Source organism: Porites lutea, chromosome 14 (assembly GCF_958299795.1).
Source record: "Porites lutea chromosome 14, jaPorLute2.1, whole genome shotgun sequence".
Classification (NCBI taxonomy): domain Eukaryota; kingdom Metazoa; phylum Cnidaria; class Anthozoa; order Scleractinia; family Poritidae; genus Porites; species Porites lutea.
In genome coordinates this window covers 2,185,110-2,204,817 of record NC_133214.1, presented here as the reverse complement: position 1 = coordinate 2,204,817, position 19,708 = coordinate 2,185,110, and the positions used below count along the sequence as shown (strand labels likewise).

Here is a 19,708-nt window from a genome sequence, read left to right as displayed (position 1 = left end):
CAAGATTCCAAGACTGAACCGTTTTTACATGAATTTAAGAGTTTTTCGTCGAAGATGTGATCAAATTCTCCTTACCTTAACCACAAGAATTCAAGCTCGCCCTTGTCCCTCTCTCATCACCATAAAAACAAATTCCGCTTGCCTTTCTGCAAGAAAAAAGCTGATAAATAATTCACAAATTTTTGCCATGCACGTCGGTAGTAGGCGAAAATCTTACCGTTAGCCACCTGTTAAAATGGATCACTGAATGTTATCATGTTATCGCAAAAAATATAATTTTCCACTTTACGCGACAACTGGCGAGGTGAGAGCTCTCTTTGTAAAAAGTGCAGCAATGAGTGGATACATCGGCGATTTGTCTTCGCACCAAGAAAAGGCGTTAAAAGAGCTGAAAGAAATGTTAACAACGGAGCCAACAGAAGATGAGGTAAGCCTTTAATGCAAGTTACAGCGAGATCGTGAAAAGTGGTGCGATCAGGTCTCATGCTTTTTATAAAAGCAGAATACTCGAATCTCCACTTTATTCGTGAAGCATCTGGAACTGCGAACTTTTTGACTGTTGACATGGAACACTTATTTATAACTTGGCGGGGATTAGACTAGTCACTCTGAAACGCGATTTTAGCACGTTCTCACGAACAAAAATGTGTTTACATAATTCAGTATCACATATTCAATGTATTTATAAAGATAAAGAATTGAAGCTGTAATTTTTCAAAACTTAAGCCATGTGTTTATCACGTCAATTTCCGTCTCTTTGAATTAAGCTTATAATTTCACTTCCTTCATTGGTTAATGTTTTCATTGATTTTCGTTTAGCCTTTTATTAATTCTCATGGGAGATTAGTTAACGGAATTATTGTAAGTTTACGGTGGGCTTTTAAATTCGTTATAGATGTGCAAGTTTATTTTCTGCTGAAGCGTGACTCAGCTTAAGGACTTTAGTTTATCAGTGACGTCTTTGGACGAATGAAATTAGAACTTGTACTGCGACATGACTCATGTGAGCTTACTACAGCTAAGCAACAAATTGATTAAAACTGTAATGAATTTTTTAAAACATCGAGGTTGTTTAGTATAAGGGCTGCAATATTTAACTGTTCATCCGTGATCAATGTTTTGAAACTTCTGCTTTATGCGTGAGTGTGTTCCAGGGTTTGCCCTTATTTGCTCGTTATGTAATGATAAGCTTATATTCATCTTGTTCAACAGTTTCCCGAGAATCTCACAGGATAAACATCACACTTATTTTAATAGTCCTCTTTCGGCATTAATTATTTCGTACGAACGTGGTTGATAGAAAAACTGTTTGTGATTTAGTACATTAAAGCAAAACAATCAACATGTTTGTGAAAAATTATTGTGATATTTTATAAACTGATTTTTTTTTTTAATGTTGTTATTTCAAGTGTGTACAAAAAATAAAAAAATTTGAATAAATACAATGACGTAAATTCCTTGTAGGGGCTGGTTATTTGAATAATAAAGAAACATCTCTCGTGTACATATGCATCTCGCGCATAGGAAAATAATGTAATTGTCTTTTATCATTTTCAGCTTGCAACAATTTAGTTTCTATTTTGTTTAAACAATGGTTAGATGAAATAAGTTACGTATGTTGTAACTCTGATTTTAAGATTAGAGTATAACAAGATTTTCTATCTTTGATATCGATTCTTCTATCTGTTGTTGGCATCATGTGGTGCCAAATGTGATTATCAATTATTTAAATTTATAATTTTGGAATAAATTTTGTCTTGTTTGATAAATTTAGGTGTTTTTATGCCTGTTTCACTATTACCTGCCACCTTAATAGAATTGAACTTTTGGGAAATATTTAAATTCAAATGGATTTGTTGGGAAATCTTTATTAGTGGTTACAATAATATTTTGTATACCATGGAAAAATAATTTTTATAAAGCATGCCAAGTTAAGAGATTCATCCCTCAGCAATGCAAACAAGTATGGTCAAAACTTTCCTACTAAAAGTTAATTATCATATGTATTTGGAAGTATATACTCTGCTGTAAAGTTACTCTTATTTCAATTTCTTGCATCCTGAGACTCAAGTGAAACCCCGCCTTACAGTCACCTCGGTAATATGGTCACCTGGTTATTACGGCCACTTCTTTTTCGCCATCTGGCAAAAACTGCCAGTCATTTTCTTGTAAAAAAAAAACCCTCGTTAATACGGCTAAATTTTTTTTTGCCTATTGGTGACCCTATTAACAAGGTTCCACTGTATTTAATTGAGACCACAGACATGAATAAATTAGATACTGAGAGAAAGTATGGCAGGCCAACACTAAGAAGCATTTAACACTTGTCTATAAACTTCTGAAACAATATCTAATTTTTGCAATTATTTGGTTGAGACGATCTCTAAAAAGAATTCCCAGATTTTCAAACTCAGCACTCATAACTAAGAACCTACAGTTACATACAGGGTTTGGATAAACTTTAACCCTTTAGGTCCCAAGGGTGACCAACATCAATTTTCTCCTAACGTTACCAATACACAATCAAGAGAAAAGGTTAGGAGAATTGATCGAATGATCACCAAAGGAAAAATGCTCTAATTTTTATCAAATTCTCCCAACTAATTCAGTAAGAAATGTATAGAGATTAGTTGGGAGAATTTGTATGTGGATATTGGGGCTATTTCTTGGTAGAAGGAGTTATAGCTATTAAAAAATGCTCTTTCACAGTCCATTTTCTTCAAAACAAAAGCTTGTGCCAACGAAGACTTGACCTTTTTTGCAGGGTACATTGTTAAGGTTTCTCAGGGCACGAAGCTTTGATCCCAAAGCAGCTCACAGGTATGCAATTTTTACGATAATAGTACAGTAGAACCTCAATATAACGAACCTCTGTATAGCAAGGACTGCAGTATAAGAAACGATTTTCCTTTCCCCAGTAATAGAAAAATATATGAAAAAGAACCTCGATGTAACAAAACTGCATTATAGCGAACAGATTTTGCCAGTCCCTTGGCTCTTTGTTATGTCGAGGTTTCACTTTATAGTCCAAACTGATCCATGTGTGACCACCTCTTGCAAGCGACCACCTCCCATAAGCAATAACAGATCTGAAACACCAAATTTTTCCCAGCCAAAGTCCTCTAGTTGGAACTTCTCATATACAGCCACCACTCGTAAGCCACATGCACACTTTTTGGGGTGTTGGTTTTTATAATTTTCCATTGTTTTTATAAACCTTGTGTAAGCAACTGCTTTACACATGGTCTGGCCCCAGTTGTTCAAAAGCTGGATAGAGCTATCAATCAGATAAATCTCTATCCAGTGGATAAATACTAGGGAAATGAATTGCACTATACAGTGGATAGAGATTTATCAGGTGGACAGCGCTATCCACCTTTTAACAACTGGGGCCTCTCTTAGTTCTCTGTATGCATTTCACTAATCAGAGCATTAGAACAAATTTTTAAAGAAAGCATGGAAGTACATGATCTAAGTAACTCATAAATTGCATGCAGTTAATTATCTTCCAAAAAGCAGATTTATGGAGGCCTGTTCTCGGAAGACACCCCATGATGGTCAATTCTCGTCAGGGAACACCTCCGCACACTGTAAGCAACCACTCATCCTCGGAGACCCAGGGGCAGATAGTGGGGGTGAGGGAAAGTCTAAACGGGCAGAAAAATGTGGCGCGAAGAAAAGTAAAGAACGGCGAGAAGAGCCCCTGGGGACAATGTCTTATCAGACCAGTTCCAAACGGTCACTGCCATTCTGACTTCTGATTGGCGCCAGAAAACTTTAATAATATTATTATTATTATTATTATTATTATAACATTAATAATATATAATACTGTTATTATTATTATATTATTACTGTTAGTGTAAATAAGCCATTAGAAAATTATTATATACATGTATTGTTGTGGTTCAATGTTATTTTTGGTTCAAATGTCATGTGCCTTTGTTTGGGTATGGTTTATGATAAAATGTTTGAAAAAATTATTTAAGGACCATAAAATTTAAACCAAGGATAAAACTGAGCCTTTCCTTTCATCTTCTGTTTTCAGGCAATACACAGCTACAAGAGAATGGCGACTTAACAATGATATAGATAATATTCTTATCAGTGAGGTGAGTGGAGGAAAGAACAACTAAATAAGTTACCATTTCTTGAACAGGTTAGGGCAAAATAAAAGATTTCATCTTAAACAGGGGTGTCGTATGAAGTTGCCATCCCCACCCCAAGCTTATTTTAAGTGCCCAGCCCTTTCCCTTGAAATAACTTTCTAAGCCATTTGAAATGACCTTCCTGAATCCAAAGTATTATAAGGAGTTTCAAATAGGAATTAAAATAAGAGTTATCGTTTTAATGTAAAGTAATCAGTATATACCAGCTTGCAAAGAAAGTGCTGTCCAATAGCCTGGGGCTAGAGGATTTTGCTGTCAGGCTAGTGAATTTTTTTCTTAGCTTGCCTGGTGGGCAAGTGAATTTTTTTGCGAATTCAAATTACAGAAGAACTGTGTATTCAAACCTGCTCATCAAAAAGCTTTTGAGGCTAGTTAAAGTGATGTTTGGGCTAGTACATGCTAGCTACAGCTAGCCCGAATGGCAAGCTGTAAAACTGACTTTCTTTGCACCCTGTATACTGATTGTATTGTTATAGTCAAAAGCATGGAATAACCATCCCTTTCTTTAATTTTTATTACTACAGAGACCACTAGACAAAGAAGTCAAAAAGGTTGGTCCAAATTTTTGTATTGTCAAGAATAATAACTCTTGTCCATGATGAAGTTAATTTTTTATCTCAAGTAATTTTTATTTTTCCTAGTTTGTTCCAATTTTATTTCATTAGCATACAATACCATACCCTAAAACAACAACGACAAAAAAAGTGTACAAAAATTAACTGAGATGAAAAATTAACTACAACATCTACAACAAAACATTCTTACAGCTAGTAGTTAGTGTGAGTAAGAAAGCTGCGTAATTTTTTGGACACATTGATCCCCAAAATTATTCATGAGAAAGATGTTTTTTCTCAGGCAGCTCAGAAGAAAAAATCCTTGTACTCCCAACAGGTGTCGAAACTACATGTATGACCTTCTGTTTACTCATCCAGATGCTCTACCACTGAGCCACAGGAGACTTGTGGGAGCTAATATTAAAGGCCACTAAGTCCCAATATCCACACACAAATTATCCAAACTGGTCTCCATACAATTCCTTAAAGAATGAGTTGAGAGAATTTGGTAAAAGATCAAGGCATTTTCCCTTTGGTGATCATTTTATTAATTCTCACAACCTAATCTCTTGACGTTGTATGAATATTGTTAGGAGAAAATTGATGTTGGTCACTATTGGGACTTAAAGGGTGACAAACATCGTACATACCATTAGGACTGGGTTGTTGTTATGTCTCTCCTCTCCGCAGAGACCTCTTTGTGTCATATGGAGGCTGGGAACAAAGAAAAAGAAAGCGCTCATGGCATGATGGAAGGGGGAAAGAAAGGAAGCGAGGCTCCTGCCTTTTCCCTCTTCCCATGGTCCCCTGAGTGCTTTCTGTTGTTTGATTATTGGGATACCCAGCAGGAACCTTTGCGGAGGAGAGAGTTGTTGTGTGCCCACACTGTATATGTGCAATAATAGAAATGTGATGGTGAATTTTAAGCCTGGTAATTACTTGCCGGAGTGAGGAAGACATTTTTTAGTCAGTGACACAAGTGGCTCAGAAAAAAAATTCTTTATCATCCACTTTATGGTGCACTCCAGCTGGCTAGGACATTGTGTCCCATCCTTGCGGATTAAATTTTTGGTGAGAAAAAGTAATGTTCCCAGCCTTAAGAATTTTTCCAACTGCTTTTAATTTTGTACTGTTCTTTCAATTCAAGGTTATCTCTTGCGCTTTTCATAAACATGATAAGTTTGGTCATCCATGCTACATTGAGCACACAGGAAGAACTGACATAACAGCCCTTTTAAAGGTGAGCCTAACATCATTGCTCTTCCCATTTTTTTGCTGGATTATTGCTGATTGATAAAGAAACAAAAATTAGGATTTAGAGAGTGGAAGGTCATTTCTGGCACCAATCTCATTACCATAATTGTCCTGTCCTATGCATCCCCTGGAGCTGCAGAGGCAGGGGGGGGGAGGGTGAGTAGGAGGAGACCCTAGCCGGAGCAAGGTTGCTCCGCATCTCTCTTAATCCCTTACCTCTCTCTCTAGAGAAACACAGATAATAGTGCTACAACCATCTACTCAAGAATATTATAATTATTGAAAAATATAGAATGGTTAATAGTAGAACAATTTTCATTGCTATGCTGCACCTCTATGGCACGCACGGGGATACTAAGATATGGGCGAAAATAATTTCCGCTTGTACAAAGAGGTGCAGCAGGATTGAAGGTTTTTGTCACTGAGGGGAGGAGGGAGGGGTTAAAAAACGAATCTGAATAGTCTGAATAGACCTCTCAGGGCATGAACGCATGTGAGAGCGATCTGATGACAGTAGGGCGTATAAATGCTAAGCTAAATACCCAGGGGTGCTAGAAAGGTCTCTAGAGGGCAAATATGCTTTAAGGAGCGCACAAATCCATTTCGACACAATTATATCAATGAAACTAAATACATGTAAGGAGTATTGATTAAGGACGATGAAGATACAGATTGACAATATTGGCAACTGAGAGCAATGGCGATAGTTAAGTCATCATAATACTGATGACAATAGTCATGGTGATTACGATGACAGTGGTGATGATGTTGATGTTGATGACAGTAGTGATAATGATAGTATGACAGTCTACTTCCTCTTGTTCTTGCTTTCCTCTTTTAGCTGCCACCAGAGCAGTACATTGGCTGGCACATCTGGAATATTGAAAAACAAATACAGAGAATGGATGAACTTTCTAAGAAATTTGTGAGTACTATTTAATAAATTGGCACATCATTGCATAGGGAAGTACATTTATCTATAAGCCAGTGTAGCGAGTTAGCCCCATAAGGAATTGAGTATTGCCCACATAGCATAGTGAATGAGTCCCAGAAAGAGTTAGCCCTGTAAAATGTTCAGAATGAAGACCTGTCTCCAACAACTGTTTTTAAATGTTGCACCAAAGATCACTTCACTTTCATCCGTCCAGCTGAAGGGATCCATACTTGACATACTTTGCCAACCAACTCACTGCAAGCTCTGGAAGATCTTTGAAATATTTGGCTGCTTAGTAGTTAGGTTCTTTTTTCTTTTTTATGAAAGACCCTAAAAATTAGGCATTGGTAAGGTCTGTGTTTGTGGAACAAAAATTCGTACACAAGTCCATCATGTTAACCAAAAAGAAAAATATAGACTAACAAAAAGAAACAATTGTGCTTATGTATTTGATAAAATAGCTGACCTTCTTGGACTGACAAAAGCAAAAATTTAACAATTAACATGGAACATAAAAGACTCAGCCATAACTGACATCACCAGTACAGTAAAAGTTAATTTATTACATTCAACGTTTGGAGAATATAGTCTCTAATATTGGTATTCCTGTGGTACTTGGTTTGGTTGTCCTGTAGTATTCAGCAAGTTTTGTGTTGTACATTTCCTTTTTCTGCATTATTTTGAATCAAGACATTGTGCATGCACATCTCCATGGTTTGATCAACGGTCAACCCGGTGATGCAATGAAGAGGTCTACACAGGGATTATAGAAAGAGTGTTTATTGTTTAAAACATTTTTTCATGACTTTTATCTAATTTTGAAATAAAGCTTGAGGGTAAAAGTAAAGAAAACTTAAATAAACCCACTAATCTATGATTACTGCTAGTTATAAGTTGAATTTCTAGCTGATTGCCTACTTGTCAGTGCTGATGTTCAAGCTAATTAATTAACTTGTTTCTGCTTTAGGGCAAACCGATAGAAACAATGGTACACATTCATGATATGGCTGGAGCCACTATGTTTTTAAGGTAAAGTCAGTTTTTAGAATACATCCTACGCATTCTAGGTGCAGAGGTACTGGGTTAGAGTGGGGTGTGGTTGCTTTATCATTTTTTTTTTTGGTCACCAAGACTCAACCTAAAATACCCCAATTTGATGTTCATCAATACAGGAAAGCGTTGACCCCTTTCAAGAGATTGGCTAAGCTGGATCAAGATTATTATCCTGAAAGAATGGGAAAGGTTTGTTATTGTTGTTCATCAATTCAATTTTGATGCTGTGAGTTTAGCATAGTGACATGTTGACAAGTTCAAACATAGTTTTAAGTGCTAAACTGAGGACATTAACCCCCTGAGTGCAAGACAGGAAGTTAACTTATTAGCCTTCAAATGTAAATGATAAAGGAAATCAGACGTTTCTTCTTTCATCTTTTTGTTTTGTAAAATGCTCCATTTCCTTTATTACTTGTTGTTGGTTTTCTTTTATTTTCCTGTTTGTTTATTCGTTATTTTCATTTTTTTTATTTACAGATATTTATTATCAATACCCCCTGGTAAGTGATTGCCCATAAAATCCCTTTTTCAAAATTCATAAAAATAAACTACAATAAACTTTTGATCAATATTTATGAATTCCTGTTTTCATAAATGACACCCTTCAAAGCAACGTGACATTAAAATGTAAGCTGGTGTATAACAGCAACTCTCTTCCTAAAGTGGACACTAAGAATTATCATCCATCTTATAGAGAGGTGTGGCTCATGTGCCCTCTAAGTGAGTGGATGTGCGTTCTGAGCAAGTGAACGTTGTGTTGAAATAATCTTATAATTGTGTCTGGAAAAGTGAACAACTCTAAAGTTAAAGCACTACAACACCAGAAAGATTCAATTATGAAAGAAACTCAATCTTTGTGGATATTTTGATACAGGTGGATACTTATGATGGTGTGCGCACTTTAAATGACATATTTAGTCTTGTTATTTCGATATGTTGATGTTTGTGTATCTGTTTTTCTTTATTGTTATGTTTCAACCCTGTTATTGTAATAATTACAATTTTTTTTTTAGCATTTTTTTTTTTACTTTTCCTTCCTGCCTCGATTAGCTAAGCTATTTTGCAGGCAAGGATCAACTATGATATGTACCGGTATCCAAAGTGTTTTTAATAAACTTGAACTTTAAACTTGGAACATTTTTGTCATGTGATTTAACCCTTTAAGTGTTAGGGCACATAATATTGTCCTGATGTAATAAATGAGATTTGCTGACTTCATTTTTTCTCCCACTGGTCTTCCATTTCCTTTTCATTTTCCACACGATTTCAGGGTGTTTCCTGTGATGTGGAAAATTGCCAAGATTTTCTTAGACCCTAAAACAAGGGCTAAATGTGTTGTACTTAAGAGCTCAGAGCTGCATAAACTTTGTGAATACTTCAATCCCGAGGACCTCCCTGAAGAATTTGGTGGCAGTTGTAGATGTGAGGATGGATGTCTTCCTCCTGTGCCTAAACACATGGTAAGGCCTAGCCAAACGTCAAACTTTTTGTGACATGAACCAAACGTAGTGAGTTAAGTTCATGAAGAGTTTGACGTCTGGCTCTGTTAAGTTCGTTCTATCGGTCTGCTTCAGATGGATAGCACATCTGAAGATTAATTTCGTTCAGGACAAACATTGATCTTCACATGCAATGAACTAAACTAATAAATTAAACATTTGTATAATATATATTTAGCCTTGTTTGGGTGAAAATTTATCACTGATCTGATTCAGTTGATTGGTTCGAGGCATCCTAAGTTTGACGTCTGACCCAACAAATGATCATAACCTAACTAAGGTTGACCCAAATTAGAGTTTGGCTCATCTAATGAAAAGTTTGATGTTTGACCTAGGTCTAAGAGGACCAGTTACCTTACATTTGATCAACCATACGGATTTGTGAAACAATTTTTATGGTCAATTTCAGGGCTCTTTAAATCACCACACATTTTCTCTACACAAGGGTCCAAAATTCTTCTGGGTTTTAGTAATAATGGGAGTTAATATACACTTGTGCAAAAAACAAATCTTGATTTAATGGGCTGATGTTGTTTTTAGTCATTTATGCTATCGGACACTTGTTTCTCTTATCTCTTAAACATTATGTTGTTTTAACGCGGGTGTCCTATAATTGTCAAATAATGACAGCATGTAGTGGTATTCTTACTGGACTAAGGTACTAGTGATTATCATAGTTAAAAATATTTTGTCGATTTTATTTTTCTTTTTTTTTTGCCAGTTGGAAATGAAAGACAATCCTCAGTTGACTGAACAGACAATAGGTAAATAGATCTTCAGCATGCAGCATTTCGGTAATTCCTGCAAGGGGGCAGGGGAGCGGGGGTGCCAAACCTCCCACCTCCCATATCTTGCATTTCCAGATCCTGCTTTTTTTTCTTGGCTTACTCCCTTAAGCCCTCCTTGATTGCAAAATATTAAGCATTGTTGCATAGTCTCCACTTATTTCCCCCTATTCCCACCCTTGTAGAACCCCTTCCTCCCGTTTTCTTCTCTTGCCTCCTGTAACCCCCCCCCCCCCCCCCCCCCTAATACCTCCTATTCTCCCGGGTTCCCACTCTCTTCACCTCTCCCCACTGCAAACTCCAAGTGGGAAAAAACATATATTAAACAATTCCTTAGTGCATGAGGAGGATTATTTTAGAAGACAGCAGGGTTCGGCCACTGCTCAAAAAAAAGTTACAACTTGTCCTTTCCCTTGTCTAACACTGCTCCATTTTGGAAGTAGTTTTCAAACCTGATCATGTACCTGTTTCATTGTTTCATATTGTTTTCACAGGAGCCAAGAAAACCTTCACATATACAGTGGAGTATGATGGAAAGAAGTCTGATATGTCTATAGCATGGTTTTTCACAGCTACAAGGTGAAGCTCAGTTTTTTTTTTCTAATCAGCAGCCAGCATTAATTCAGTATACACTTAGTAAGTTTTCACCATTTGCCATTTCCACAAGTAATGTTTCTGGAACGATTTTCAGATACTTTTTCATAGCTTGTTTGTGAGCTATCCCCATTTCCAAGCTTCCAGTAAATTTTTTATGCAATTATCCTATGTCTATTTAGCCAAGAGAATGTTTGATCAGAAACATGCTTTCCCAGTTTTCAAAATTTGTGACAGAAGTGCCTTTTAGCCTGGCCCAATAATTTGTGTATTTTTTCCCTCAAGAAAAATATACACCACTAAAAATGGTTGCCACAGGTCAGGAAATGGTAAGGAAAAGTCAGGGAATTTTTAAGCATGATTAGAGAGGTTAAGGACATTAGCAGTGTATATAGTTATTGAAAGAACGGTTGTTGTTCATGATAAAAATATCTGGATTTATAATGGACTTACACAGACTTCTTTGTTTGCAGTAAAGACATCCAGTTTGGTGTGAAATTCAAACCACAACCTCACTCAGGCTGGAAAAGTGGGGACAATGAAATTGAGGACATCTGGGTTGAAGAGCTGGAACCAATTGCAGACTATGAATCATCAATAACTGGGTAAGCCTGGGATCTTGACCAGGCCACTTTCATAAATTCCAGTCTATGGGAAATGCTTCCACTGAAGTACCTGGTGTTCTGAATTCAATAAACGAGCAGGGTTTAAAGCCTGTTTTTAAACCATTTAGTCTGGAGCTAATCCCGTTATTTCACTTGGGATGTGTTTTGTCTGACGTGCAGCTTTCTGGTCGCGCTACGTCTTAATCGATATTGTTATACAGCTGAAAATTTTTTCTCAACAGCGCACACTCTCATTGGTTACTTCGAGGTCACATGACATCTAACAATGAAACGGTTTCCTGCCAAAATCCCTGAGTGGGCAACATTGCAAAATCTATGACGTCTGTTGACCTCTGAATGTTGACCGCTCGCGAGATTTATTTTCTTAAATTTGTTTACGAAAAGGTTTTTCTTCGTGAGCTACATAACAAATCATTTAAAGACTAGTCCCTCGGGAAACAGTTAATTTTGTTTCCCTCGAATCTCAACGTTTCCCTCGGCGAAACAAAATCAGCTGTTTCCTGAGAGACCAATCATTAAGTGTTTAATGTTACTTTTTGTACAAAATGTTGCTAGAACTCAATTTATAAATTTAGAGTGTTATACTTACACCCCTTTTTTATGAATTCTCATAGCCCGTACTTCCAAATGTTTGTCACACCTTAGTCACGTGAGACTGACGTCAAGATCGAGACACGTCGTGGGGAGGGGAGGAGGGGAATCTCCGCCCTGCCCTCCCGTGGTCTGACGAGTTCACTTGTTCTATTTCACATAAAACCTGTTTCTTCTGTTTCAGATTCTATACTCCTCCTTGCCCTGGCATTTGCACGTTAGTTTGGGACAATTCAAACTGTAAATGGCTGTCAAGAACAATCAGGTTAGAACATACTGAATTTCACAACTCCGTAAATTGTTCTTAACGCCTTGCCGTGAATATTTTGTTGATCGAAAACAAATCAAGACGACAAACAGCTGCCTACTTTGCACTTGAACATTAGTCTAACGCCACCACAAACTGCTACAGTTTGGCGGCAAAACATGTCTTGTTTTCATCCAATTAGAACATTTTTTTTCGTCACGTGTACACGCTTAGATGCAACCGACAGCAGTTACCAATCATAATCATGTGATCTTTTCCAGATATCACGTGATGGTGAGCGAGACGAACTCTGACTCGGATGAAGAAATTTCAACCAATGGCAACAGTGAAATCTCAACGAATGGCAACAGTGAAATCTCAACAAATGGCCACAATGAAATCTCACAGATAACAAGTATTTCTTAACACTCGCTATGTTACCAGTAAGGCTTGCTCTTTGCACTGGCTGGCCTTTGATGCGCGTGTGCTAGAAAAGTCCCGGTAGCAATAAGTTCCCAATAACTTACAGAGACTCCAGAAATCAATAGCCTACCAGCCTTGTTTCCAGTGTCTCTCTAAGATTCTTGTCCACCCTGGGTACGAGGTTAATAGTCTACATATTTAACGCAAACGTGAAGGGAAGGAGAAAAATACCTGCGCCTAGTTGTTCAGAAGGTAGTTAACGCTATCCAGTGGATAAATCTCTATCAAGTGGATAGTGCAATCGATTTTCCTAATACTTTATCTGCTGGATAGTGATTAATCCGATGGATAGCGCTATCCAACGTTTGAACAACCGGGGCCTGGGTTTTTCACGGAAAAGTTTTTCATATAACTTCCTGGCATGCTCTCCTTCTAGTACGTTACAAACAAAGGTGATATCAGATGCTGCAAAATGAGAGTTGTTCCTACAATTTTCTGTGTCAAAATTTGCTGTTCAGCATGCTTTTTCTTAGAATTAAATTGCTTTATAATTATTTCTTATCGAAAACAACATCAACCAGAGCTTCACACAAGGAAAATTTCATTTCAGTGTTTTATTTTGATTGTGTATAGCTCATCTTTTATAGGGGATAGCTTCCCTCCTTATCCAAAGTCCCGTCACCATATCTAATGGAACAGTAGTGTTCATTCGCCACTTTAGAAACGAGAAGGGTAGGGAGCGGAGGGTAACAAGAACCTATAACTTCCCCTGGGGGTAATCAAGGATTTATATACGAGGAGGCTCCGCCCCGTGGTCCTACCCCTTACTCTTTTACGTCATGACGTGATTGTTTGTATGTGGACGAAACCCTATGGTGTAACAATTCAAATGAAAACTACTGAGCAGTACTTTCCTGTGGTACTGTTTATTATGCTGTTCAAGGTGGTTCTGACTTTTGAGTCTGTGGATGAAATCCTATGGTGTGACCATTCAAATGAAACCTCTTTAGCAGAACTTTTGCATAATACTATTTATTTCTTAGGATTTTACAATAAGAAATTTCAATTTCCGGTAATTTTTTTCGTGGGTTACTATAACGAGTGATTGAAAGGGTTAAGTACCAAAGAGATACCTCCATAGAGCGAAGCCTCACCGTATAGTCTATAATAGGAAGGATCCATTTTAGATTCTCTTGTTAGGAAATTAGACCCGCTGATAATTTAGTCAAATAAAATCAAGTCAAATAGGCGCCGAAACTATGATCATTCGGTGTTATTAAAATAAGATACACTCATATATTATGACTTAACTTTTTCAAGTGAATATCACTGGAATAGTTAACTACTATTAATAATTACAATTTATAATAAATGATCAATTGGTGAATTTATTCCAAATTACAAGAATAACCGAAATAATTGATAAACAAAAACCGACCTGAAAAAGGTCGATGATAAAGTAAAACTAAGCATATGCCTAGTGAGAAGACTCAATAACGAGCGCAATTTATGAACGCACGCTGTTTTCACATTTTTCTTGGGGAGCTCACATTGTAGATTTCTTACACAGTCTAAAGAAATATTAGCCGTGTGATATTTTTGTAATAATTTCATGACCTTACACCAAGCCACGTTTCGGCTTCATTTTTAATAGTTTTGTTCGTGGATGCAATGACAAATTCTACTCGTTTCTGTGGCTTTCCCGGCTAGGCCGACATCATGAACGAGGAGGAAGCCATGGAGCCTGGAGATGAGGCTGAAAAAAATCCTCGTCTTTGATCCTCGTCACTTTTGTACGACATTCCTTAACAGGAACGTAAATTAAAATGATTTAAAATGTTAAATTATTCGTATTTAACTATTTGGTAAAAGTACTGTTGTGTATAATTGCTGAAGTTATTTAAAGCGGTGTGTTTATCGCTCGTTTGAAATATTTTATGAAAGATATTTAACGCAATGTTCATTGAATGAATATGTTAACATGATCTATTATATATGACAAGAAAATTGATGTCACAACGATTAAGGCCACTCTTAAAAATACCAATAAAATCTTACGTACAGGCTTAACCTCACCTGGAATTGTGCAACAAATGGTAAGAAGGGTTCATTAGCCCATATATAAGACAAGGACTTTTAAACCACATTTAAGCCAACGTTCGTCTGCAAACAAAAAAAAACACAACTTGCTCATCTTGAAGACGAGGCTAAGCGGGGCGGTAGGGCACAGAATTTTATGGTATTTTTATGATGGCCTATACGTTTATTATACAGCATTAAAATGCACATATATTTTGTTATAAGAATAAAGAAAACTCTTCGTACACAAAATTGTTGTTGGTTATTTCTTTTCTTCTTTAAGGTGATTCCATAGTAAAAGAACCTAACATAGATTGTAGCTAAAACTTGGTACACTGATGTAACAAGTCAAGAAGATGATAAAAAAGTAATAAAAAGTGGGGGTCACCGTGCTCGTTTTGACATCACAATGCTGACAAATTCGGCTATTTAGGACCCTTTTACAAAAACCGAGGGCAACCCAAAACTAGACAAAAGGAGAGATTTTTTCGATGATGCATGTGGCATCACACAGAATTTGACTTTAATGTATTGTTTATCCACTTACGTACCAGAAAAATGCCTTTTAATGTCCTTGTTTTTACTTTACGCTCCAAAGTAGAATTAAATTGGACGCGCGCTTTTCGACCCGTGATGGCTCAATCCGTACAATTTAGTAAAATTGCCAAAAAACTGAACGTAGATTTGTGCCAATTTTTTGCTCATCGAAAGGAAGTACTGTCCTTATTAAAATCATGAAATAAAAAATGGGGGTCACCGTACTCGTTTTTGCGGTAGAGCTGCAGAAAGTGCGCACCAAACGCATTTTCTCCGATTTTTGAGAGAGGACTGGGGCGAGTTTCAAAATAGAATGTACGTGAAAGGGGGAAGAAAGTATTAAAAAATCCGTTTTTACAGAATTTACATCGAGATTTCACATTTAGGACACAATGTGATAAAGACAGTGTTTAAATGCACAAGCACAAGTTAAACACCCACTATCGAGGTTCTCCGAGAGGAGGTCGAACTCAGCAACACGCGTACTACTTACGTTATGCACATTCCCAACACATTGAGTCTCACCTCGGCAAGAAACAACAGCAAGCAAAAATACCAATAGCGTTTCTCTTCAGTCAACTTCATTTTAATAATATTACTTCACATGCTCTTTTTTACGGCGGCCATCTTGTTATGCGCAGTAAGAGATGCGCAGTGCAAAACTAGGGAATCACCTTAAGTTGTTTTCATTATTTTTTGTAGCAGCATTTATGGAAGGATGAAAAAGTTCTATGTATGATAAAAGCTAAATGGTCAAGAAACAAGATGTGACTAGCTTGGTATCTTTTGAATACATAAAAGTCTTGCTAAGATCACCCACCACTGTTCTTAGAATTTGTGTACCTTATCGGCCCCCGCCGTCTACCGAAGACGGAATTACTGCGACTATGTTTTTCAACGAATTTCCCAAGTTTGCTTGAGCGTTTAGCCGTATCTAGTGGTGGTTTAGTGAGGAAATTGCCGTAGAAAAACGTACGCGTCGTCAACTAGAAAGGCGTTGGCGCAAGTCTGGATCTGAAGTATCAGAAGTAGATAAGCAACAATACGCCAATCAGTGTAGTAGGGTTCGTAAGCTAATGAAGTCAACAGAGATGAGTTACTACGCTTCGCTTCAGATTTAATTTATGATATTAAATCGGATTCTAGGGGTTTATTTATACTATAGACTGCTGCACCTTACGTCTGAGAAACACTATCCAACCTGCGGCTGTGCTAAAGAATTGCGTGATAAGTTCGCTGACTTTTTCTCCGATAAAATTGTGACAATCAGGCATCAACTGGATACGTTATCTATAACGGACGCACCTGATTTTGCGATGCTTGATGATGCCCTTGTTGACATTCCTGCATGTCGATGCATGTAAGTTAAGCGAATTTTCCCCGACTTCAGGGAAAGAACTACTGAGCAGTACTTTCCTGTGGTACTGTTTATTATGCTGTACAAGGTGTTTCTAACTTTTGAATCTGTGGATGAAATCCTATGGTGTTACCATTCAAATCAAAGCTACTGAGTAGTACTTTCTTGTATCTGTAGATGAAATCCTATGGTGTAACCATTCAAATGCCGGAAAGCTACTGAGCAGTACTTTCCTGTGGTATTGTTAATTATGTCGTACAAGGTAGTTCTAACTTCCGATTCTGTGGATGAAATCCTATGGTGTGAGCATCAGGATTCAAATGAAAGCTACTGAGCAGTACTTTCCTGTGGTACTGTTTATTATGCTGTACAAGGTGGTTCTAACTTTTAATTACACCTATTGATTACCTATCTACCTATTAATTCTTTTCTATTTTACCACTGGAAATTGATGTTCGTTGGTTTGTACTTTTCTCTTGTTTGTAGCAGTATGGCACGTTATGAAAGCGATCTAAAAGAGGTTAATAGCGACTTCATTTCCGTGCGTGCGTCGTTTCCGTGGTGTTGGCATGTTATTAATTTCCTTCTTCTAAGACAGCTTAACATGCAAAATAAAACTTAAACTAATTGAAATGCAAGCTGTTGCTTATCCCATCCCTGAGAGAGCTGATTTATCTTATTAACCAGTCAACGGCGTGTATCCGAAAAAGTGGGCCTAGAGCCATACACATGTTGCTATTTTTCTTTAAAGAATTTCAGGCGTATTGCGTTTCCTTCGGCTTTAGTGAATAAGGCTCGTATATCTTTATCAGAGGAAACGTTTGCGAGAAACCATGTGGGGTTTGTTTTGTGTTTGCTTGCCTAATGATGGCGATGATAGCGGATTAAGGAGTCATCTTATGCTCGTTAACCAATCGATGAAAACCTTGTTGACGCTCGGAACACTTGGCTTTAAATCAAACAATTCCTTGTCATAAAACAATCGATTTTCAAGTATGTATTTACTGTGGTATCCTTCAATACATTTGTTTAAATACTTTACCAAACTATTAACTGGGCTTAAAGGCATACAAGACAGGAGAAAGTCCCCAATTAGAACTTCAGCCCCGTCTTAAGTCCAGTGAACGCCTTTGTTTAACGACCTTTTTCTTTGAGAAACGCCTAGAAGTATTGGTTTGCTGATAATCTATCAAAAAAGGCTGAGACTTTGAATGCCAAATGCACTCTTCACCTCTTCAATTTTACATGATCAAGTTTACTGCCGCGCGGGTTAATTGGCGTGAACAGTGCGACGTAATTTTTATCAGACTTCTCGTTTGTTTTACGTAGCTGATGGAACATTAATGAGGTTCGTATGGTTAACAAAAAAGCGAAATTAGTTTCTTAAACACAAGGAGAACGTCCAGAGATGAAAATAAACGTTTTGACCTTCCGTTCTGTGTGTGTGTTTGTAAGTATTGCGTTTTTCAAACAGGTATAAAAGCTGAGGATTTAAAGACTGGATAAGTTTGAGATATAGAACTTTGGAATTCTAAAAAGGGGAAATTTTTGTCGTTTTGGAGTGCATCAGTTTTAGCGGAATGGATGGTGTTCAGAGATAAGATTAACTTTCGCACGTAAAAAAAGTGTTGATATGTTATCTTCACGTATTTCCTAACAATTGTGTCTGCTCAAGCAGAGCTCGGCGGTTCTGCCGGATGAGAGAAAATTAAAGCTGTTCGCGATTAAATTTGCTAAGCGTTTTGTTCACGCCTTATTACGTGAAAACAGCTTATAAATATTCAACGCGTGGAAGATTCAGTTTAAGGTTAGCGAGCTATTGGCCGAATCATCCGTAGCCGGATCTTCTGTAACTCGCAAAGCTGTATGCGAATGCTTTGTCCTACACCTATTGTATAGCAAAATTTGGGTTAAAAAATACGAAACACATGAAAATTAACGTGACGAATGCCAACTGATACGTTCTGACTAGGCTCCCAGCTGCCCAAGAATAAACTACAACTTGCAAGTGGTCAGTGGCTTGTTTCATCGTTAGAGGTATGCAAAAGTAATTTGTAGATTTGCTAGTAATAATGCTCTTTCATACATCCAACCCTGACGGAATATCATTTCCTAATCAATAATAGAGTAGATACAGTGTAAGCTACTTTCGATAACTCATGTTTTTTTGGCCATGGCTGATCATCGGTCGTTCTTTTTTCGGCTCCCGGGGTAAGGGGGCACTCCCTATAATAAATATACGGGGCGGTTGCGCCCGAAAACGCGTACCTCTCTTTTATTCTTCGGATGGGGTAGCGATTTCACTAGTTGAAGATATGAAGTAGTGGAAAATCTGTCATTTCGTTCGGTAAAAAGACCCAAAATTAGGACTAACAGATGTATTTTATGGCTGAGAAAAATCCAGAAAACGTTCTGGCCTTGTGATTTATTCATATGTCAAAGATAGTACATTTATAGCAGTTAAAAGGGATGTAAAGTTCTAAACCAGGTACGTGAAGGGGGTACCATTTGTCAACAGAGGGTAATACGTAAGTGGTTCCTTTTCTGTCGATAATCTATAAAAGGGCAAGGGGTTAGACAATCGGGGGGGGGGGAGCCTCGCGGTATAAAAAGTTTTTGAGACCCCCCCGCCGGTTCTTAGATTTCACACCTGTTATCGGTTAGCTAAGGGGTTGCTGTCTGAATCCTTTTGCGTTGCTCGCTTACATTTTACAGAGTGGTCGGGCTATCCTTGGATTTCAGTGTTGATAACAGTTAAATGATGATAAGAAGAAATAACTTTGCTTGTCTGCTGCTAATTTGTGACGAGTAATGTATGAAAATAATGACAGTTGTCAACGCTGTGCAGGATAAAATCTCAAGGAGAGCAAGTCTTTCGAAAGAGCTTATAGCGTCCGGTGCCAGTATAAAGGATTGGACGAAAAGGAAGCGAGCCTACAAAAGCGCAACCCTCGATTTGGCTCGGTGCTGTTCAACTCGAAGGCATCTGTAGCTCTAGATTGGCTA

The 19,708-nt window shown here is 37.5% G+C and overlaps 1 protein-coding gene across 3 annotated transcripts; it reads left to right on the top strand.

Annotated features, from left to right (window-relative positions):
* The first annotated feature begins 79 nt into the window (after window positions 1-79).
* Window positions 80-15,060, top strand: LOC140925236 (uncharacterized). 3 transcript variants are annotated; one of them, XM_073375225.1, is made up of 15 exons: window positions 89-427; window positions 2,765-2,820; window positions 4,049-4,112; window positions 4,694-4,720; window positions 5,871-5,963; window positions 6,819-6,902; window positions 7,879-7,940; window positions 8,084-8,153; window positions 8,442-8,464; window positions 9,235-9,424; window positions 10,185-10,227; window positions 10,743-10,827; window positions 11,316-11,447; window positions 12,244-12,324; window positions 12,588-15,060. In XM_073375225.1, the coding sequence occupies exons 1-15, from the start codon at window positions 248-250 to the stop codon at window positions 12,730-12,732; spliced, it is 1,335 nt and encodes a 444-aa protein (XP_073231326.1). In that variant the 5' UTR covers window positions 89-247; the 3' UTR covers window positions 12,733-15,060. The 3 variants fall into 3 exon arrangements, with proteins under 3 accessions (XP_073231328.1, XP_073231329.1, XP_073231326.1); XM_073375227.1 differs by lacking the exon at window positions 12,244-12,324 and having other exon boundaries at window positions 80-427; XM_073375228.1 differs by lacking the exon at window positions 2,765-2,820 and having other exon boundaries at window positions 88-427.
* The last annotated feature ends 4,648 nt before the right edge of the window (window positions 15,061-19,708 follow it).